Genomic DNA, 24,953 nt, shown 5'->3' with positions numbered 1-24,953 from the left:
GCAGTGACTACTCCTTAGAGGCAGTGTTTATACGATATAAGGAAACGTGGGTACATAATAGAGGCATGAAAATGTATTATATAATTTTCACGTATAGTTGTATTATAATTTGAAAATAAAAAGTTTGAAACGAATTTTTTTCTGTCATCTTGTCTCTCTTCGGTTCCATTTTTAAATAGTCATTTTCCGACGTAAATAAATAATTATAAAACATGAAGCTGTGGTTGCGTGTTGTCGAATGGATAGCTCGCGTGGTTCTGAGTGCTTTTGGTAGAGGAAAGTAATTCTTATTAGTTCAGCTTCGTGAGGTAGTTGGAAAGCTACTTAATTTTAGGGTTAGTGAACCCTGGCATAGGAAGTTTGAAAAATGGATTTGGCAGCAGTTTTACGTTATTCACTTGAATATCGGCTGTAGTACCACGGAATTCAGTTTCAAGAGATGTGTGTACAACTTAACCGTATAAATATTAATTTTAAATAATCCATTCCAAAATAATCATTCATAAATCTATTAGAATTTCTAATATTTTCTAGGAATAAGAGCTATTTAGTTTTTAGGATTATTTTCTCATAACGTCTGGTTCACGCTCTAACTTTGTTACTAAATCACCTCTTACCCGAGCCTTTATTTTATATATATATGCGACAGAAGTAATTATTTTACGTACTTAACGAGAAAAAAAAAGTCATTCAGACTGAAGGTATTGCATGGTCATACCAGTAATACAATCTCGTATACATTTTTTTTTTTTTTTTTTGTCATGCCTGTATCTTTTCACTTTACGTAGACTAAGAATCTTTGTTCATTGATGTTTATAAAATCGAATAAAATATTTCACAAACTGGCAAAATAACTGCTAGATTTTGATAATTACTAGTGTATTTTTTAAAAATTTTATTTTGCTGAAAAATCAATTACAAATACATATGTATCATACGCGATCGATAAAACTCATCCGATCTTAACGAAAACTGGCATCGCGGTAGATTTTGTTGAGATTGGTATGCGTGAAATAATATGGTGTGCAAAACTTTAGTTTGAGTCATCAAATTTCGGTTTGAATTCAGTACCATCAAGAAAATTTACTAAAATGGAATCGATTAAACTCATCCGATCTTCACCGAAATTTGTATGGTGGCAGATCTTTGCCTGGTACACGTACAAGTTGAATGTAAAATATTACGATGTGCAGACTTTTTTCTCCGAGTTATTGGCCATCAAAATTGGATTTTCGCTCAGTGAAATCAAGAAATTTCACTAAAACGCGATTGATGGAATTTATTCGATTTTACCTAAATGGGCATGGTGGTAGAGCATAACATGATTATTACGCATATAAAATATTGAGGTGCACAGAGAAGTGTTGTTCTGAGAAATGTGTTCCCAAGTATTCAGACTTATTTTTTGAGCAAGTCCTCTGATGGCCAGTAAGCCCAAAACTAGAAATTTGCATAGTAATGTAATATTGCATGTACTTACTAAGCTCTTCAGGGTCTCCCACCATCTCATATATGCTGAAGTGGAAACCTTTGATTCTTGAATTATTGACCATCAAATTATGGGGCCTCAACATAGTCAGATTTTCGAAAAAAAAAAAAAAAAATTAAAAAATCATCAGTGTAACTCATCCAATCTTGACTAATTTCGGCATAGTGGTAGACCTTTACAAGCTCAATACGCCTATGAAATATTATAGTATGTAGATCTTGTTTATCATCAAATTTGAAGTTTTGACTTATTTGAGTCTAAACATCAAATTTCCTGGCCATAACTCGAGAACCGAAAGCCTGCACATTTTTAAAATTTCATGTGTATATTCAGCTTGTTAATATCTGACATGTCAAATTTGATTAATTGGAGATCATTGGTTCTTAATTTATTGGCCATCCAATTCTGGCTTTGTCTTACCAAATCCATTAGGGGAAATAGGTGCAGTCAAAAAATCAATTAATGATTTTTTTTACTCTATAGGGAAACTTACTAGTTATATGTACAAATCGTATTGTGTTCAGTAACAAAAGTTGGAATCATACTTATGTTCTTATAGGTTTATGAAAGCATTACGAGACGGTGTATTAGAACCTGAGGTTTTTCATATGAATCCACAAAAGAGTGATACTCCGTTATTTCGCACAGTGACTGGATTGATACCTAAACCATTGAAATGGTACGGGGCATACTTATTCTTTAAGGTAAGAAGGGACTCATTTTGAGTCCTAATTTATGAATTAAGAAAAATATACTAGTGTTGACGTATTATGTTTTAATCTGTTAGGAGAAGATTAGTGAAGTTATTCATTTTACAAATAATCCTTTTTCCTTTATGAAGGCAACCAACTTCATATATTATCATCTACAGTCCCGGTCATTACAAGGAAAGAATAATTCGATTGGCAATAAAGATTTTACCACTCGAATTTAAGATAGTAGTTAGAGTAAATTTGTATTACCCTATTTATACTTACCGAAACATGTGATGTCTTGTATGAGGATGATTAGCACTTACATATGTCCTAATTGGACTCACAGCAGTGCAGTTTTCTGTTAGTACACGGGAAAAAGATTGGGATGTTACATCTTTCAAAATTACCAGTCTTCTTGATGATGAGCAGAGCCCGTCAAATGCCATTTTGCCATGTTTTGCCCTAACGTTCTGATCATCTTGAAACTTCGTATGTAGGCGATTTGTGGGGTCCAGCATATTTCCCACATACATTTAAAAAGCCATAAAAGCTATATTTTGTCTGTTCCCGCGATAAAAAAACATATTTCCGATTAAAAGCAATATTTTAAAGCAATTTTCAATAGATATTCTGCAAAGTAAGCAAGTCGTATTCTATAATTTTTTCTAATTAATGTTTCATTTCCAATTGGAGGAGGATGCTGAATGTGTGAAGAAAGCTAAGAGTATTCTTCAGAATCCCCTCCTGCAGAAACAGCTCATCTCAATAGAACAAAAGGAACTGAGAGCCAGTCTATACAACTAACCACAGCAATTTCAAAGGTAGAAAAGTTCATATTGCACAAAGGACTGGCCATGTAGGCGAAACAATAAACAAGAAAATGGAAGCTGTTCTGTGGCGAAATTATGGGTGGAAGCCCCTCCGAGCAGTGACTCAAACACTAGCAGGATCCAACACTCTGGAACCACTTCCAGATAATTGGACACATTTGGACGTGCTCTCGTGCAAATTTGTACCAGTGACATCAGCAGACGTTGAGCGTTCTTTTTCAAAGTTGAAGTATTTACTCAACGACAGGAGATTGTGTCTGTCAACAGCCAATATTGAACACTATTTGATTACAATGTTCAATAAAGAATGATATTTGTTTACAGAATGTCTATTTGTAGTTTTTAATATGTAAGTATTGGAATGTAATGGAAAAATAAAAGCTGTACATAAAAGCCATTTAGCTATGCCATATTTAAAGAAAATAAGAGCTATATTTTGACGGGCTCTGATGATGAGTGATTGGACATTATCATAACTGAAAGTGTTCTAAAAGGAGAAACTATCCTTGTAGATGTAATGGATAAGTCTGTTAATAGAATTTTGGAAGTGCTTTATTTGAAAGAATACGGTTAAGTACTAAGGGTTTTGTATCCTGTATAAAATGTGTTGAGAGGGTGTATTCTCTTATATTTGAGAGAAATTGTCACATATAACAACCTGGTGGTTATCCCAGCAGTCGTGATAACAAAACAAATCAATATAAGAAAAGTCCTGAGAGTTATTTGCAAGTAAGTAGTTGTTGAGCTTAACCTGAGTTTGGGCTATTGTTGATATGGTTGATACGACCTAGAAGCATATAATATACTTCTTATTAACGTATCTTACGTCGCTTACTACTCTTTATACGTGGCTACAAGTAACTTTGATCTTATTAGAATTTGATTGTTGACTACGACTTAATACATAGGCTTTGTGGTGGACAGACATCGTGTGTGTGGGTTTTCTCGAGGTTTTCTACTTTCTTCATTCTCATCATCACCATCTTTAGCCTACACGACATAACCGTGGGACATAAAACTGAAATATTTAATTTTACGTATTGCATAGATACTGTAATTACTACTAAAGATTAAACTTCTGAATAAACATTTTGAATGTTGACACAGTGGAATTATTGAATGAAAAAGTTGAGCTTGATAGTAACTCCAGTGACATTGTCCTCAAGTTTTTTCAGTAACTTAGTGGTTTAAGAAACTCGAATGTTCATCGTCGCAGAAAGAAAATCCTGCCGTTAGATCCTGTCCTGTGTCAGTCCACTACACTGTTAAGAATCCTTCCTTTCTAAAATCCTTCTTTATAATATTATCCTGCTACTACCTTTGGCCTACTTAATAGCTTCTCGACTAAAACTAATATATGCCACATGACTGTTTCTTATACGAGCAACATATTTTCACTCACAGTAAACTTAACGATATAATTATCGATGATATTCGGTAATTTAGGTATATTATGAAGCTTCACACTCTTGCAACAGATTTATTGTTTTAAAGTTATTAACCTGTGTTGCATAAAGATTGTATTCATTGAGAATAGAACATTCTATGTTCACGTTTCTTTCTATATATGCAGTTCAATACTACAGTGCTAAAATCAAAACAAAGCCGACAGTTTTTTTAAGACCTGATTTAATATGATGAAGTAAGGTTTAAACTACAGAAGGAAAGCATTTTTGTCATTACAGTATTCGTAAATAACTGGTGAATGTCCCATACAATGTAAGTGTATTAATATTCTGCACTTAGATAAGTCAGTTAAATTAAAATTAAATTAACTAGCATCTTAGTACAAATCTTTATTTATACAGTTAAATTTGGTATGCATTATCCATTGTTCCATAAGCCGAATCGGGGATACCTGTGAACCTAAGTTGATCCTGTCATAAAATAAACGAAACAAACAAATCCGACGAATGTCATTTCCCAGGCTTGAACACGGTTTCTTATGCATGCGAAAGCTATTCCCAGCTAAATAGTGATACATAAGCTGAATTAAATCCACATCTTTGTGTCGGTAAGTGTACAGTTGATAGGTTACTTTCTCCTTGGCTAAAATTGTTTTTCTGTTGGACAATTACAGTGTTTTTGGTTGTCATTTATCGATACTAGAATATCATAAGTAAAATGTATGCAAGAACATGTACCCTAGAATACTTTCTTATCAATAGATCCCACCAACTGTTTGTGTCCTTTCTTCGCATAATGCACTATAAAAAATATAGTGTGTTATTACTTTGTGAAAGTAGAACCAAAGTAGAATGTAAATGGTTTCTTTCAGGCATTTCCTCTTGATATGTCGCAGTATCCAAGTCTTTTCAACTCTACAAGAATTCCTCAGCACGACAAAGACTGCATTAGACGGGATGAATCAGGACGCCATATTGTTGTTATGAGACGTGGGAATTTCTACGTATTTGATGTAATGGATAATGATGGTAAGGTTTAATGTATATGTATCTGTTTTAACAAGTTAATTGTGTATGGCTTCTGTGTGTTCTAATATTGTTATAAAGAACTAACGTGTATGCTACTGGTAAAATGTTTCCACGCTTGGGTTCATATCTAATTGCGCTTTTTATACTAATTTGAGGGCACTGAATCCAATTACACACTTTTGAAACATATCCATCTATGGGATTACGAAAAAGATGACGTCGAAGTTGGGGTATAAATAAATGTAAATATTCCAAATTTGAAGTCTTTTTCCGTGACGCAATAGACGTATATGTTTAAAAATAGTCCTATTGGATTCATTGCTTTCAAATTGGTATTAAAAAAACAATTAGAAATTTATCCAAGCATGGACACTTTTTACGAGTAGCATGAGTAGGCCACTTATATACTCTAAGAGGCCAGGAAAATCATAGATCCATTTCTAAAGGAAATATTGGTTACTAATGGAATGGTATGCAAGAATGCTGGTAATATAAGATTTATCACATGAGAACACTATGAAAAACATTTCAAAACTAGAACTTTATGCACTGCCATTGAAAAATTGGATTTATCTTATTATTTGCACTACCATCTGCTTCTCAGTATGTTACTAGCAGTATGAAGAAGGAATAATTCCATGTCATTGCAGCCCATGAAGGGCTATGACTAGAGATTTCATCGATATCTGTTAATTTAGAACAAGGGGTAGTTAGACTCAATTTAAAACGAGTCAAGGCCAGGAAACAGAAGCTTTAGGGCTCCTCTCACAGTAGTCAATAATAATAATAATAATAATAATAATAATAATAATAATAATAATAATAATAATAATAATAATAATAATAGTTGTCTACGCTTATTTTTGTTGCATAGTTGTTTGCGCTTCTGACTTATCAAGTCCCAAGCCAAATCACTTAAGCTAGACACTCGAAATTTTGACAGTGCGTAGGATTTGTGATGTAAAGTGCCCTAAGGAAGGATGTTTGGAAATTCGCCGAGGAAGTGGGAAAATCGGGGTGGCAATTATTATAGTAAAATGTCCGAATCTCGGAAGAAGTGGGGAAAAGCCAGAAGTCACATAGAGTATTGTCGGGAGGGAAGGGAGCCTGACGAATCAGATGTGCTGTATTTAGCCATGAAAGTGTGTATCAAATGTAAAGAATGGACGGCACGAACTTTGCTGAGATTATATACCTAAAACTCATATTAAAAATATTTTGCGATCGACTTGTGCCACAATTATTGGAATTTGTACTATAAAAGTTTGAATAAAGCAATTGAAAATTGGTGGCCAACTTGATATCAAATTAGCCACCATTGTGCTAATTTCGGCTGCAAGAAAAATATGTTACAAAATAGTTTTAAAGAATATTTGGAGCAGGAGACAGAGCCCTTTCTCACATATCTAAAATCTAACTATGGCGATTTATTCCCCTTTGAATATAATAATTTGAGTAATCAAAACGAAATTTGTGTTGCTACCATCAATTAATTCCAATTAATTAATTAAAACACTGAGAGAGAGAGAATGAAAATGTAGTCTTCACCCTTTCTCATATAAAATTTCGAATCTGATTATGGGGATGCATTCCTCTCTGGATATAATAATTTGTGCATTCGAAAAGAAAATTTGTGCTTCTACCTTCAATTAATCACAATTAATTAACTAAAATGGAGGGGAGAGAAAGAGCGAAAATCCAACCTCTTCCTTTGTCACACGAAAATCTTGAATCTAACTATGGCATTGGATTATCATTTTCGTATAATAATTTGTGACGTGCAAAACAAAATTTGTACTTCTACTCTTGTAGCCCCAATGAAGAAGAACACATTTATGAATTACCCTGTTATTTAAGATTAGTCCCAGTGAAATAAAACACATTTATGAAAATCACTTATCGTTGAAATGTAGCTCCAGTGAAGTAGAACGTAGTTATAAATAGCCCCTATCTATAGTGAACCGCAGTGAATTAGAATACATTTATGAATAGCTTCTATTATTAAAGTGAGCTCTAGTGAAGTAAAATATATTTATGAATGGCCTTCTTATTTAAGAGTAGCTTCAATGAAGCAAAATATACTTGTGAAAAAAGAAATATTAAAATATAGCTTTCCGACGAGAGCTTGTGTGGTTCGGATCCCACGTTAAGCTGTAGATCCACGTCTCATATAGCCTCGCTGCTGAAAGGGCCACTAAACGGAAATCAGTTCAATTAAAATGTAGCCCCAGTGGATTATTGTACATTTATGAAAAGTACGTAAATCTGTAGTCTACCCCTAGTGAATTAGAGCACGTCTATGAATGGCCCCTGTCATTTAAGAGTAGCCTCAATGAATTAGATCACATTAATGAATAAGCCCTATCCTTAGAGTGTAGCGCCAGTGAAGTACAACACATTTATGAATAGCAACTGTCATTTAAGAGTATCTCCAGTGAATTATGGCAGATTTTAGAATGTCTCTTATCATTTGAGTGTAGCCCAGTGAAGTAAAACACATTTGTGAATAACTGTTATTTAAGAGTAGCCTCAGTAGACACACTTACGAAAACCCCTATCATTAAAACGTAGCCCCAGTAAAGTAGAACATAGGTATGAACAGCTCCTATCTCTATAGTGTAGCCCTAATGAACTAGAACACATTTTTAAATTGCCCTGTTGTTTGAGAGTACCCCAGTAAAATAAAACACATTCGCGAAAAATCCCATATCATTAAAATGTAGCCCCAGTGAAGTAGTTCTCAAGAGCCTTTCTCATTAAAGAATAACTGCAGTGAATTGGAGTACATTTATGAAAAAAAAAAAAACTATATAGTGTAACCCAGTGAATTATCTATAAATAGCCTCTGTCATTTAAGAGTAGCCTCAATGAATTAGAGCACATTAATGAATAGCCCCTATCATTAGAGAGTAGTCCCAATGAAATGGAACACATTTGTGAATGGCCCCTATTAACAGTGTGTAGCCGCGCTAAGTTAAACACATTTATGAATACCCTTGTCATTAAAGTGCTACCCCGCTGAAGAAAAAAAAAAATAATAAATAGCACATAGTAAAGGGAGAAAAGTTGGAGACTAGATTCTCACTCTTTCGATTCCCGGCCAAGTAAGTTTGTGGTGGACAACATCGTACCCGTGATTTTTTTTTTTTCGGGGTACTCTCGTTTCCCCCATTCTTCCATCATTCACTTGCATTAATCCTTGTCTCCCTTAGCCTAATGGACGCAATCGTGAGACTTTAAAGATTTCTTTCATTTTTATATGTTTCCCCTCCACTGCAATTACAGTTAATTGTGATTAATGGGGATAGAAGCAGAAATTCTGTTTTCGAATGCACAGATTGTGTCCAGAAGGGAATCCATTGGCATACGTTGAGTCGAGAATTTCACGTGAGAAAAGATGGATGGTATATTTTCAACCTTTCTCTCTCCATTTTTTATTAATTAATTGTGATTGAGGATTGCAGTATGAATTTCATTTCTGACCGTGTAAATTATCTTATGCAGATGGAAATTTATCGACGCTTGTTTCAGGTGAGAAAGGGTGGAGGCCTTATTTTCACTCTTCTCCTGTATCTTGATTATTAAAATGTGATTAACTGAGGGTAGAAGCACACATTATTTTTCTTTCGACACAAACTATTGTGTCCAGAGAGAAATCCATTACTATAATTAAGTTCAGATTTTCATTGAGAAGGAGTGGAGGCTAGATTTTTATTCTCATTCCTCCATTTTAGTAATGAATTGCAATTAATTAAAAGTAGAAGTACAAATTTTATTGTTTAATTTACAAAACTGTTTTTAAGACCGTTACTTCTGCTTATTAATGGTACCGGTGAAAGAAACCAGGTTAGCGATTTTGGAGACATCTAGTTTCTCTGACATTATTGATACGCAATTACTGACGGAGTGCTCGTCAAATGTTAATATTTTTGTAGCAGTAAGTTATAAACGTTTACTACTGTAGAGAAATGTGCAACTGAAGTGCATTACTTTCTTTGCAATCTCATTTTCAAATCTCCTTGTGGGCATTGTACTACTTTACATCCATAAGTTGCAACTGTGGAAAACGCCGATTCACTTATTGTAGAAGGATCTTTTCAGCAGCATTACTTTTCTGTTGCCTTAGAGTGCATAAGTGTCCATGAGCATCAGTTCTTTCTGTTCACAGTCTCTTCGTTGCATAAGGCCAGCATTTGTTGATTACGGAAGAGAAGTCCTACTCAAGACATTTACAAGTGAACCAGTAATTTTCTTGGTCGTAATATCAAGTCGTTAAGGATTTTGTTTTTAGCAGAAACTGTTTTTGAAAAAAAAAATGTACAGAAATGAGGTAGAAATTAATTTTTCGTATTTATTGCAAAAAAAAAAAAAAAAGTGTAATTTCTTATTTCCCTAGTAGAAAATGTGCAAACTGTTTTTATTATGAACGGCAGAATCCAGGGTGAAGCGTCAGTTTTTCTATTGTTTCGTGATAAATAGTTGTAATTATTAGATTAATATGAGAGTCTAATAATTAAAATTTGATTGTGAGATTGAATAATATGTTCCGTGTTGCTGGAATCTTCCAAAAGGATGATCAAGAATTTGGCTACACTCTTTGCGTAGTCAGTTGAAATATCATTTAATTAGGTCACCAAGATAAAAATAGAAAGTATTCGATCCCTTTTCCGATAATTGCTAATTATCGTAGGCGAGTGATCTGTGCTACGCTGACAAGCACAAGACACATCACGCGTGATTCGTACTCTGCAGAACTCGAGTGAGAGTGAAGATTTCTTTCTAATGGCGTGACTAACGAGATTGCTTCCTGTGCAGAGGTTAAAACCCTGCTGGCAGTACAACGCCTTGGATACAAACTGGAGTAGTGGTTCGTCTTTTCTCCCTGGTCTAATACCTGACAAACGTGGCTTTGGTGCGCAAGTCCCAGTGGAGAACATCGGACGACAGTCTACAGTAGTTTAGATCGCACTTTAAAATGTAGGTCTCATCTTATATAGTCACACTGCTGACAAAGGATGTAAATACAAATTAGTTAATCGAGTAGCGTGTCCAATTCCATTTTCATAGGTCCTTCGTCATGATCTTATAATTATACAGAGCCGAAGAGCACATCTTTCTATTACGGTTGAGTATTTGTCGTAATTGCCCTATTGCAATTAATTTTTCATCGTGTCTTTAGTTTATAAAGTAGAACCATAGCACGTAAAACCAACTAAATAAAGTTTCGATTACTTCTTTGAAATCTCTTACTCATCTTTATTTTCATAACCTTTGACTTTTATTTTTATTTATTTATTTGTATTTTCTTGAAAGGTAATATACGTCCACCAGCTGAAATACTAGCTTGCCTTCTATATATTCTAAACGACTCGACGCCTGAACCTTCTTTTCCTTTGGGTATCCTGACAACTGAGGAAAGAAATACGTGGGCATCTGCAAGAAAGCATTTAGAAAGCATAGGAAACACAGACGCTTTGCGTATGATTGACAGTGCCATATTTAATCTAGTATTGGACGATGTTGAAGCTCGTGAGGACCAAAAATTGTTGATACGTAATTTTCTCCATGGTGATGGAACTAACAGGTATGCATATACAGTTGATACATAAATAATAACATAAGATCTACGCTTAATTTTTTAGAAAAGAAAGCAGGGAATGTATATCTGATACCAATTATACACTAGTGAAAACAGACTTGTGAACATTTGTTAGAAATTCACACTTCTGGCGCTGAGTTCATACACAAGAAAGTAATGATTTGTTGTAGTGATCACAATGTGACACTTGTGGGATATACCGAACATGTTATACACTAATACCTTCGAACTGCCGGACTTCAGTTATCCAAAGTTTAATACCAGAGCACTGTATATGGGAATGCATTCTGACTTTCGTAGCTGAAGATCGTTGCTTTATTGAATGTTTAGTTTTTCTTCATAAAAGTACTCCTGATTTTGAGGGTTGGAATTATGTTGTCGAGCGTCTCTCTCTCTACCAGTTTTTGTTCAGTTTTAGTTCTTATCCCTTTTTATTCCAGCCTTGCTTTAAAAAAAAAAATTAAACTCAGTTTTTTGTCGGCTTTCGCTTACACACTGATATCGGTGGATGCTTTCGTTTTTGGTGGGAAAGACCAAAGCTCATACATATCAGGAAAACCGCATTATTTATTTTCTTTGTTTCTAGATCACCAGTAGTTCCGTTTTATGTTAAATACTATCGAAATTTTCTCTTCACATCAACAGGGCATTAAAAGAGAGTACTTGCCATAGACGCACATATAATCACCCCGAACAGTCACACAAACAGCTGTTTGGGCAGATACTGGGAGTCAGACGACGTTTCATTATGTCTCACACGTATTGGATAGGACTTAGGTCCAGACACGTAGCAGGCCAGAGTAGAAGACTTTTACTGAGGAGAGCACAGTAGGATGACCTGGCTGTATGGGGAAGTGCGTTTTCGTGTTGGTGGCGTGGAAGGTTTCACAAAGTGTTCAGATACGGTCTGAAAACAGAATTGATTACGTAAAATGTACCATGAGGCCGCGGTGGCTCAGTGGTAAATCGCTCACCTCTGGCATATACATAAATACATTATATATATATATATATATATATATATATATTTATAACTATTCTATCAGGTTTTGTTTCCATATTGTCAAATAAATACTTCAACATACTGTCTTCCACTCCTTCTGCCGAGAGTTCGATGAAGACACAGTTAGTGTGTTGAAACTGTGTGTTTGTATTTTTATATATATTTTTTATCACATAGCCTTGCTCGATGGGTTGTTTTGTTTAGTTTGAGTTATTCATCTCTAAAGAAACTAAATATCTTCCTAGCATCATAAGAATGCATCCACTTAACAAGGCTCAGTATATAGTAGCTACTTGTATGCTTGTATTGGTAAATGGAAAAAGCAACAGATTTTCTATTTATACCGTACCATAGGTGCGAATTCAACGATATTCAATGAGTGCAAAAGGGGTCGCGGTGGCTCAGTGGTAGAGCGTTCACCTCCGGTGCTTGGGGCTCCTGGTTCGATCCCAGCTCGCGCCGTGTGGACTTTATGTTGGACAAACACCGTGCTCGTGGGGAGGGTTTTCTCGGGGTTCTCCCGTTTCCTCCCACTTTCTTCATTCCACCATTTCACTTATCTCTCATCATCATCGTCTCTAGCCTAACCGGCATAACCGTGGGACGTAAAACTTAAAGATTTCATTTCATTTTCAATGAGTGCAAAAATTGGTCGGGTAAGAAATCGAGGGATCAGTGTGCGATCACGTTAAGTCGCAGACTTGGGCTATTCTCGGTTCAATCTCACTTTCTTACTCTTTGAATTTCATGACTTCTGTGTTTACGTGTTAAAGAAAAAATAATCCTTTATTATATTTAGTATATATACACATGATCATTAAATTATATCAAGAAATTGCAGGATACATGGTAATTTGAAGATATGAGTTACCGTTGTTAGTCAAAATTCAGATGTTGCAAGAAGTTATTTCGATAATTTAAAATTATTGCAACATTAATGCGATTGCTTGAAAATTGTTGCATTCGTTTACCTTTTCAGATGGTTTGACAAGTCATTATCCCTAATAGTAGCTAGAGATGGCTGGGCAGCAGTGAATTTTGAACATGCATGGGGTGATGGAGTAGCTGTACTACGTTATGCCACAGATATATTTAGTGACACCACTGCCAAACCAAGAGTCCATCCGGACACAAAGCCGTCCAATTGTAATCCAGAAAGTCTGGTGAGAAGGCTTGGTATGTACATGTTATTTAGTTTAGAGTGATTTAATTTTGTAACCATGTCAGACCTCAGTGTATTAGCACTGTAATTGACTACAAAAACTCTTCCTTATCTCTTACTACTCCTATAATACTTAAATCCTATTAAGTTTTCTCTGTGCCCTGTAGAGGCACTAATACTGTGTTAAAATTTTATTTTCTGAAAATCTTGTAGTAGTTTGAATGCATGTTTCAATCTGATACAATCATTATTTTGTTCCTTAGATATAACTGTTTTCTTTTCCGGTGTTTATTAAAACGTTAAACCGTGTGCACCAACGAAGTTCAACGTTAGTCTCAATCAAATGGTGGGTGAATTAGGTTTAATCTTGAATAGCCGATATTTGGGGTTTAACTTTGTTGATCTTGTTAGTCTACAGTGCTGAACCAAATGTGCTAAAGGTACATTTTCAATGGTTCAACAAAATTCCTTGAACTGCTTCAAGCTATAAATTAAATTTTCAACTTATTTGCATGAATGCTCATTTGAAGTTCGTTGGTGCACACGGCCGTTATAGTCATTGCTATTTGAACACAGGTTTGAGACCCGACGGAAATTCTTCCAAATGTTGGCCTTCATTATATTTAAATATTCCAAATGTGTGTGATTGCACTGGGTGTCAGTTGTATCGTTTCGGAAGACCTTGCTATGAAATTTGCTTGATTTCCTCTAAATTATAAGGTCAAGGAAATTATATTGTTGTCTGTTTCAGCCTCCTTTTTTGTTTTGATATTGAGGTGTATAGTTTAGTGTGTTATAGATATTGTACTTGTCTATCGTACTTACATAACTGTATCTTATTGTCTACGAAGTATAGTATTTTGTGTTTAAAAGGTTTAAAATATACGTTTTAAGATTATTCAACGCTACACTTCACAGAGGGAAAAAGAAAACAAAAAAAGGAATAGAGGATTTCCCATTGCTAATCCATAAATTTGTTTGTAAAGTCTATCCGAAAATTAGAAAATTGTTCTTCAGACCGAGACAGCACTTCAAGAAAATTAGTCTTTCAACTTTAATAGGATTTTCCATCGTGTTTTGTTAATAGAATTCAAGGGCAGTTTATGGCCAGCGTTAAGGGAATGGAGTTATACGTATCCTTTACATCTGCCAATTTTATATTATCTGCGTTCATAGGAGGTGTAACTTCTCCCTCGATTACTACGCTTCTATTGAATTTATTTGTAAGACAGTTCTTTAGGTGGATCACGTTAATATTTAAAGTTCAAAGCTTTATCTGTTAACACCATTGTAAAGGTTGAAGTTTGTAATAGGCCTTACCGAACAACTTTTTTTTTTTTCCTTTCTTATTAATTCTCATTCTTGAATATTTATTTTGACAGAGTTTAATCTCGACGATAAAATGAAAGATTTCATTCAGAATGCTAAAAGAAAGTATGATGAATTCTGTAAGTCTCTGGATGTGCAAGTTTTCCAGCAGTCATTATTTGGAAAGCAGCTATGCAAGGAACGTAAAGTAAGCCCGGACGCTGTCATGCAATTGGGATTCCAGGTGAGATTTCTATAGTTTTAGTTTGAGCTATCTACTCAATGTTATAGTTGTTTATTAAAATTTAGCATCTTTTTATGACGTGCACCTACAGTTTTAAGGTGGAATCCGGATCACCGTAATGAGACCATATTACTGTGCTCTTCCACCAGCTAGTCGTTCTTATAGTAAAAATAATAGTACTGATAATAATAATAATAATAATAATAATAATAATAATAATAATAATAATAATAATAATAATAATAATAGGAAGATAGAAAATTCAAGTCTTTAAGTTACTTCTTTGAATCAGAACTCATTCTATCTGTTAAGTAAAATGTAGTAAAGCATGTTTTACGAGATTCGAAGTGATGAAGTAACTCTTATTACACTGTATGTTCTCACTACAGCTTGAATTTGATCCCCAAAGCGGTGGAAATTTATCTTGTTTTACCCCCGTCCAAATACTACTCAGGAGTTCATCCCGCTTTTTCTATTTGGGAAATCTTGGGAGAAAAGGTAGTACTGGCTATATTGTCCTTAAGTGTCCATGTAATAAAAGTGTGGAGCCTGACCTTAACCTCACCAGTGTGAGGACGTACTTTTGTCGTGATGTGTTGAACGGAATGTATCAAGCATAAAAGTATCCTGTCTAATTTTACCTGCATTAAGCGAAAACATGTGTATAGCAAATAACAAAAAGTATTGAAGGATTTAGTAAAAGATTAGTTTTAGTGTGTAATTAGTAATACAGATACTTCAGTTTTATTTATGATAATTTAGCTTTACAGAACTAAATTCTTAGAGGCAAAATGTTTGTTAAACCGGATAAAATAATCCTGGTTATGGTAATCTGGATTTTGATCATTGCTTTATAGACTTTCCATATCTGAGCTCACTTTAAGTACATTATCGTGTCAGTTTCATTACTATATTCAGTGAGTACCAAAAATTCTTTGATCTCCAGCAATCGAGGCCAAGACCACACACACCAAACGCAGGCGAGCCTGATATTCGTCTAAATAAGAGATTATATAAATTGCATAGTACTGGTAAAAATTATTGAAGTATTATTTTCGTTGACTGGACAAAACATTTATTGCAGTTGAAACAGTAATTTCAAATTACGGTTTCAAATGCATTTAAGTGGAGTGTTTATTTAATACTTGTACCAGTCTGTGTTTAAATGGTACGTTTCAAAAGTAGATTATGCCATTCAGGTAACCATGGTAATTAGTATTCTCAGTTGTGGTTATGAAATTATATAATGCATTTAATATATATTTAGGCCAATAATAACTAAATTACCATACTCTACATAGCTGCACATTAGCATTATTATGAAAGAGTATATTTAGAATCTAAAACGGACAGGAGACATATTAATGACAGTAATTCACAATAAATTCATAAATAAGCATAGGATGAATAATATTCACGGGGCTGCAATCTAAACAGCAGAAAATAGAGTTCGAAAAGAATGAAGACAACACATTTGTATTTCGTTACAATTTAGAGAAATTAAACAATATTAAGTACTTTTGTTATGAGATGATTGACAGGAATAGTACAAAGTGCAGATTAAATATTATTTTTGGAGCAATAACTGATCGATTGTTACAAAATTTTCATTAAATCTAGTGTAAGCATTTACTCATTTATTGATATGCAGCAAATATCGCAACTATTTTGTTTAAATCGTATGTGTGTCGACATCTGTTGGTTGCTCTAACGTGTAATGCCAAGGTTGAAGCGTCATAAAGATTACAGCGTAGGTAAAAATTTGTTTGCATGCATATGAAACAGAATAAAATTGTTTTGGGCTAATATCTACAAAAATTTGTGTAAATCGTCTAAATTAATTGTTACGTAATTTAATACCTTCTTGCAAATAGAAACCATTGAAAAATCTTGAGTGGACCATGGGACTATTTTGACATGAAAATAGTCATCATGTGTTGCTCAGGAGAACGCGGATGTGTTTCAATGTAGGGTGATGAAGTTTTTGATCATAAGGAGGCGTGTCCTTCATTTTATACTCCGCTTAGAAATTTATGGAAAATCGGAGCTTTCCTTGCCTTTACAGGAAATAAAAGGTAATAACTAGACTATTAAGTGTAACTAAAACGTGATAATACTGACTAGTTCCAGTGTTGTATAATTTTTATAGTGAAATCAGAAACGAAATATGGCTCGCAGCTAAACTTACAATACACTGCCATGGGCAGCTTAGCCATTGGTTTGGGCATTACGTAGATTTACTCCCTAATATCATATGCAATTAAGTTCAGCGTTATCAAGAACGATGTAGCCTCCAAATTTCAGTAATTTGAGAATCCCATGTCTCCCTGTCTCCCTTCACAAGTTTCGGCTGCTAATTCAAAATTGCAATTTAAAGAATTCAAATAAGCATTGGGCAACAAGCAAAATATTAAATATTATGGTATAGATTGATTTAGTTTCAGCACAGTTTCCGAATTATTCTTCTAGTACGTTGGCATGCCAAAACTTAGTAGGTTAGTTTAAATTTCTGCAATTGATTGTGCATGTATATCTGAGTGAGTGAATGTGTGCATGTTGGTGATTGGTGCATATAGGGAGTTTCTGGTTTCTTGTGTTTTAATAGTAATTTAGTATGTTATCATGTCCATAAATGTATTTCATCGTCATGTACATCATCATAACGTTTGTTCGTTTTGAATGTAAGTGTAGCCTGATGTAATGTTCCCTTCAGGAACTGATACTAGCTGGCTAAACTGGGAATTAATGCACCTGTCATAAGTTAAATAATATATTAGATTGTTTATACATAAAGTTATACAAGAATAAGCATATTGCAAACAGATGTATTCTAGTATATATCTGTAGCTCACGGAGGGACCCTAGGGAGTCCACGAGCTATTTACAAATTAAAAAAAAATGAAAAAAAAAAATAATTAGCTATTTCTTATATGTAGTTGTAATTGAAACTCCTCATAGGCACCAATTACTATTTGTCTTAGGTTAAATGTTTTTAACTTGCATGGATATGTATGTGTTATTTGCATGTATATGTAATCTTGTAATTTAAATATAGATCAAAATACCAATTAACTAACTGCAGATTGTGAAACTGTGCTTAATATTTATTACGAATACTACTGAAACTGTATATACAAAAGCTGTACCTAAAAAAAAAAAAAAATTCAAGGAAGTTTTGAGAAAACATTGGAAAACTATGTTCAGTTTTGTTGCATGGACATATCATGTCCTATGTAAGCATATATTAACTGATATCACGATCATCTACGACCATTAAAATAATCCTACTCTGAACCCGGTATTATTATTATTGTTGTTGTGTACTATAAGCTATACGAATTTAAATCATAATATTAAAATACAGTAAACTTTATATTTAGGTCTTACGATGCTATAATGAATGGGTATATATTAAATTAGTATAAAAATGGATTGAAGTCTCCATGGGATGGGGGAATGCTGTCCTTGGCAAGAACCTGGAAGCACTTATTTTCGTATTGTGTTCCTATAAAAGAATCAAGTGAAAATTCCGTTGCGTGACACTTCTTTATAGTTTATTATGTTGAGTTATTAAGTGATTCAGTGTTGTTGCCGTGTTCGTTAGCTACTTATTTCCTTCCTTCCCCAGTCTTATGGACTACTACGCTTCTTCATTGTGTGACAAATATGCATATGTGACTTACACGTAGAGAATCAGCATAAACGGAAAGCTGATACATGGTTGGCGCCCATGCGTATTTTCTCAGCCATGAGTAGATTTCGGCTATACAACTACTCATTCGAAACTCTAAATTATTCCGAAAATTTAAATTATTGGATATCGGTATCACCATTTTGTGGCAATAATTCATCTCGATAACTAGCAAATACATCTTGGGCCCACATTGAAAAGGGTAGTGGTCCAGGGAAGAATATTCATTCATACTCGTCGAAGGAACTTTTACTTATATTTGAGAGCCATAGCAACAAGCATCGATAATGAAACGTAAAAACCGGATACATTCCAAATCATAATTCTTTTCCATAGTCATATGAAATGTAGTCTATCATTTGGGAGATATATTCGTTCTCCATTCTTTATTCTTTATTTACATTTATTTATTTTTTTCCTATTTTATTTATTTATATTATTATTAAATATTTGCTGTTCTCCACCTGAGTATTTCGTTTGCAAGTGATACAATGATTAAGTTAATTTTAGTTACGGTTACAATGGCGACCCAGCCAGGATTCGAACCTGGAATCTTCTGATTGTTGTCTCATTTGCCTAACTTTAAAGAAAAAGAAAGAAAAAAGTCGTATATTGTTTAGTTTCTTTTCTTGCATTTGTTTATTTACCGTTTATTTTCTTTTATGATGTCTTGGTACAGTACTTCGTCTATCACATGGAGACAATAATTTGATTACTGAAATAATGGAGAAGGGAGACTATTAATAATTTAATGGCTACATAAGTAAACATCATACTGTTTTATGCGAATAGTTGTAGGGGAGAAGTCTGCGTGTCTGACTGATGGCTGGCTGTACATGGTAGTGTATGTATGAGTCAGTGGTTAAAAAGTCGAATATGCTGGTTAACTTTATGAAAGAAAGTGGACGTGAAGCTGAGATTCATGCATGTTGTGAAGTAAAATGTGACGAACAGCATGCCGAGTCAGTGAACTGTGGTTCCTGCTCTCGATGGTATCATGTGAGCTGTTTGAATCTAACTCGCACACAAATAAGAGTGTTGAGACAGGATAAACAGCCATGGAGCTGTCCTGATTGCAAACGCAAGTTCAATGGCGGTGACAGTTTGGAAAATAGTGAGAATAGGGGTGCAGCGAATTTTCAGTTTGGTGCTGCAAGTGGTAATAATGTTGGTAGTTCACCTTTGGTAACCCTCGATAGTACAAGAATAGGTGATAGTGTTGACTCGACTGCCACGACATCTGCAGCAACAGGTGTCGAGAGTGCAATGGTTACTGTGCCTGTTACTCAAGGAGAGTTATCAACGGGGAATGAGGCACTCATAAAGCTAATGACTGATATGATGGCTAAACAGCAAGAAGCGTGGGAAAGATTTTCGAATACTGTTAGTTGTCAAATTGAGTGTAAACTAGAAGAAAATTCAGATAATTTAGAACATAAATTAAACGTTAAGTTTTCTGAACAATTGGAAGAAAAACTTAAAGAAAATTCAGATAATTTAGAACATAAATTAAACGTTAAGTTTTCCGAACAATTAGAAGAAAAACTTAAGGAAAATTCAGATAACATAGAATATAAGTTAAATGTTAAGTTTACAGAACAAGACAGTAAATTAGGACAGTTAGAAACAAATATTCGGCAAGATGTAGAAACGTTGAAAAATGATTTCTCAATCAGATTGGAAAAACAATGTGACAAGGTAGAAAAGATTGAAAGTTATGTTATAGTTAATATTAATGAATTGCAAGAGAAGTTGAAATCAGAGATTAACATTTTGTCTGAAAAATTAGTTAGCGTAGATCAGAGATGTGAACATGTTCTAGGTGAGGTTAACGAAAGAGTAGATAACCTTGACGATAAATTTGCTAAGGACATTGCTAAGATAAATGAGGAAATGGAAAATTTATCTGTAGATGTAGACACGGTTAAGATTTATGTAAACGGAAAGACCAGTAAAGTAATGGATCAGTTGGAAGGTGAAATTCGGAAACTGAAGGAAACTGACACAGATTTAGAAAGAAAACTCCAAGATATTACACAGAAGTGTGATTCTCTCAGTGTGAGATTAGACAAACAGGGAGATGTAGTTTCGAAGAACACTGAAGAATTCGCACAAAAGCTTACTGGTGTGCAGGAAATCTGCAATACCGAGGCAAGAAATATTGCCTACATTCGGGAAAACGTAAATCAAATGCATGCTGTTGTTGAAGGATTGACGCAAGCAATTGCTTGCGAGAATACTCCAACCACAAGTGCAATTGATCAAAATGTAACTAAGAACTGGGATGATTCCGATCGAGGTAATGATTTGGAAGCAAGTAATAAAGCTCATACCCACTCTCACCATAGTAACAGGAGTACAAAAGAGGGTGTTAGGCACTCAATCCCAGTCAGTCGGCAAAAAAGATTCAGATTTTCGGATGAAGAGAAGGGAAATAGAGTACACCATGGGAGAAAGAGACTTAAGCTTGCCTGCAATGAAACAAGTGCAAATGGCAGTAGTACTGAAACCGAAACTTCGAGTAGCTCGTGCAGTGAGGATTCTGATACCTCACACCAAAATAGGAAGTGGCATGGGAAAAAGTCAGTCTCGTTCGATCATAGAAAGCATCGTCGGGGTTCGTACTTCCGCGATCTGCGTGATTTTCCCCGTTTCAGTGGCGTTCTGTCCCAGGGAACGGCACGGATATTTCTGGAGGACCTCACTGAGACAATGGAGTTATATGATCTAAACGAGCGAGATAGGCTTTATATAGCAAGACGGTGTCTCGATGGATCCGCTAGATCGTGGTACCGTAACATTTCACATAAGGTTAAAACTTTTAATGAATTTGTTCGTCGTTTCAGGCGCCAATACATATCCTCTCATCTTGAAGAAGTTCAGAAAAGAGCATTGTGTGGTTTGAAATACGATAAATCGAGATTTCCGTCTCTGGTAGACTTTGCCTGGTTTGTTACCGAAAAATACCATTCCACAGTTTCTAACCCATGTGAGCAGGAGCTCGTAGATCTTATAATGGAATGTCTACCAGCGGAGGAAAGCCGCATACTTAAACTAGGACCGATCACTACCGTCAGAGATCTCACGCTGAGACTCGCCAAGGTTGATTGTAAGCCTGGTGACCGGCTAGAAACATCTAGCAATCGAAATGGTAGTAATAGAAAACTCGCTATCCGTCAGGCAAAAGTTGAACAAATTACGCAGAGTAAAACTAACAATGTAGTTCCGACGAATTCTTTCAAGAGTAGGAACAATCAGGAGGAACGAAAATATGAAGAGACTAAAACTACGCGAAATAATAGTAGCGTAAATAACACTCAAAATAGTAGCGATACTTGTAGGGGAAATAATCGTAAATACTTTAACAGCCGCAATGGTAACAATAATGGTAATAAGAGATTTAATAATAACCGAAATGGAAATAGATTTAGGCAAAATTCCAATGTGGCAAATAACCAAAATTTTTATTCGGCTAAGAATAGTGCAAATAACAATGATTTTAAGATGCCTATGCCCCTGTATAATGGGTTACCTATTCCTATGTACCCGAGATTCGGTATGCCTTTACCGTATTTCAGCTACGGTTATCCTGGTATGCCTCCATGGCATAATCAAACCAGCCAGAGTTATTCTTCCTCTACTAATAACACATCTCCTGTGGTAGCTAGTTCTACTAGTCCTAGTCAGGGTTCTGCTAGCACAGAAGAAAATCAGAGCAAGGGTTCGGAAAACTCGCGGTGCAGTCGTCCGTAAGTGGGGATGTTGACGATTGCACCGGTGAACCTCTCTCCCCACAAGAAATAGATGAAAACGATTCGGAAACAGTAGTTAAAGAATTTATTTCGGTCAACTCTAATGTGGAATACCCTTTGAAATTCCGTACATATTTCGTGCTAAAAGAGGATCCCGAATACGAAGATAGGAATTTTGAATCCTATCCCTCACCATCAGTTGTTTGCGAGGTGGGTGGAATTCCTATTCGTGTAATCTTGGACAAATGTGTGAAATTTGCCAAACAATTATTTTATTGGAAAAACCAGAGAAAAAGCTTCAAAGATTTTATAAGCGATTGTGAAATTTGTGCAAAGACAAAATATTCAAATCGAATTGTAAGACGGGAAACCTATAAAATAGAAGCTGACAGGCCACACCAAAAGATTTGTGTGGATATTGTTTGTAAGCTGCCATGCAGCTATGGATTTTATTTCATTTTGTCAGTAATAGACGTATATAGTCGTTTTGTATGTTATTTCCCGCTTCGAACGTCAGCTACGAAAGAAATAATTCGCGTACTGGAAAAGAATTATTTTTATACGTTCCCGTACCCGAAATTTATACTCTCGGACCAAGGTCCCCAATTCTTGTCTAGTCTCTGGCGTAAATACTGTGAGGCACATAAAATAATACACGTCACTACAACGCCCTACAACCCAAAAGCTAATGGGATATTGGAGAGAACTCACCGAGAATTGAATAGAATTATAAGGTTATGTTGCAATAACAACCACTCTAAATGGAAGGATGTAGTGAAACCAACCCAAGACCTTTTAAATTATAGTTACCATAGTGCACTTGGGAAAACGCCTGCAGAGCTTTTCATCTCTTATTCCGCTGCAGAGCAACACAAAGATAACTTCCCGTGGCCAGATGAACTAAGAGATATTAAGAATGACAAACGTTATATAGAGGTTGTCCCCAAATTAGGAAACAGAAATAACAGAAAGGCACAAGGCAAGTCCCCATCAGAGATTGTTTTGGAACGTGGAAATTTAGTTATGGTAAAAACGCATCCATTGTCGGACGCTTCCAAACGTTTAACGCACAAGTATATGTTGACATACCTCGGCCCATATATCATCACAAAGATTAATAAAAATAGCGTAGAATTAGAAGACTTAATAGGAAGAGAGGTTCGAGCACAAAATTTCTCAAATATTAAACTGTTCAATTGCAGTGAAAAGAAAAGAAAGGCTCTTTTAAAAGATTATCCGAAAGAGGAAGAATAACAAATGTGTTAAATTTTGGTTCCTTTCTTGCATTGCTTCGTTATTTTCCCTTGCAATTTGAGTAACTTTTGTTAAAGTCCATTCAACAATGCTTATCGTCTTCCGTTGATTAATTTAAAATATATATATAGAGTGTGAGATACAAATAACTTTCTGGACTATATTATTGTCTGTAACATTGTATACGGTATTTAATAGTTGCTGTTCATTTTGCTTCATAATAGAAGTGCGCCGTGATTATTTCATTCTTACCAATTTTTCATTACTAGTGTAGTAATTATTAATTAATAAGTGAAGTTAGAATGATTAATTTCCTGACTTCCGTGGGTATTCTTAGGAATCTCACTTGAGCCTGCAGTTGATAGGATGCTGCAGCGGCTCTAAATAGTATAATGAGCATGGTTGCTCAAGCTATTTGATTTTTTTGTCATTGAATTGAATCTTCATATATATGTGTATTCATCATTCATAAAACATAGTCATTGTTGTGCTAACCGCTGCTATAATGAAAAAATGAATAAGTAGCAAATTCCATTAGAAATATGATTAACAAAAATAACTTAGAAAGTTCAATTTTGCACTAAGCGGAACAATTACAACAGCAACTAAACGATATAGAATGATTCTTTATATCTTGTGAAAATTCAAATTATTTTAAACTATGAGGGTTGATCGAAGAGTAAGGGAGGATCATGTGCAAGAGAGGGAACTTAAAATCTGTTATAAAGCATAAAAGGTCAACTAAAAAAAATATTCCCTCGAAATTTTTTTTTTACCAGCTGGGGGGAAATTGAAACAGTAATTTCAAATTACGGTTTCAAATGCATTTAAGTGGAGTGTTTATTTGATACTTGTACCAGTCTGTGTTTAAATGGTACGTTTCAAAAGTAGATTATGCCATTCAGGTAACCATGATAATTAGTATTCTCAGTTGTGGTTATGAAATTATATAATGCATTTAATATATATTTAGGCCAATAATAACTAAATTACCATACTCTACATAGCTGCACATTAGCATTATTATGAAAGAGTATATTTAGAATCTAAAACGGACAGGAGACATGTTAATGACAGTAATTCACAATAAATTCATAAATAAGCATAGGATGAATAATATTCACGGGGCTGCAATCTAAACAGCAGAAAATAGAGTTCGAAAAGAATGAAGACAACACATTTGTATTTCGTTACAATTTAGAGAAATTAAACAATATTAAGTACTTTTGTTATGAGATGATTGACAGGAATAGTACAAAGTGCAGATTAAATATTATTTTTGGAGCAATAACTGATCGATTGTTACAAAATTTTCATTAAATCTAGTGTAAGCATTTACTCATTTATTGATATGCAGCAAATATCGCAACTATTTTGTTTAAATCGTATGTGTGTCGACATCTGTTGGTTGCTCTAACGTGTAATGCCAAGGTTGAAGCGTCATAAAGATTACAGCGTAGGTAAAAATTTGTTTGCATGCATATGAAACAG

General features: G+C 34.7%; 1 protein-coding gene across 1 annotated transcript in view; it reads left to right on the top strand.

Annotated features, from left to right (window-relative positions):
* Positions 1-24,953, top strand: part of CPT2 (Carnitine palmitoyltransferase 2) — a 60,446-nt gene that overhangs the window by 15,240 nt on the left and 20,253 nt on the right. The window contains exons 5-9 of the mRNA XM_081762122.1: positions 2,049-2,193; positions 5,293-5,449; positions 10,763-11,033; positions 13,031-13,227; positions 14,596-14,765. Coding sequence (XP_081618248.1) covers positions 2,049-2,193; positions 5,293-5,449; positions 10,763-11,033; positions 13,031-13,227; positions 14,596-14,765 — 940 coding nt within the window. The remainder of the gene's footprint in view (positions 1-2,048; positions 2,194-5,292; positions 5,450-10,762; positions 11,034-13,030; positions 13,228-14,595; positions 14,766-24,953) is intronic.

The sequence above is a fragment of the Thermobia domestica genome, chromosome 6, assembly GCF_964235325.1.
Source record: "Thermobia domestica chromosome 6, izTheDome1.hap1.1, whole genome shotgun sequence".
Classification (NCBI taxonomy): Eukaryota; Metazoa; Arthropoda; class Insecta; order Zygentoma; family Lepismatidae; genus Thermobia; species Thermobia domestica.
This window is presented reverse-complemented; position numbering and strand designations above follow the sequence as displayed.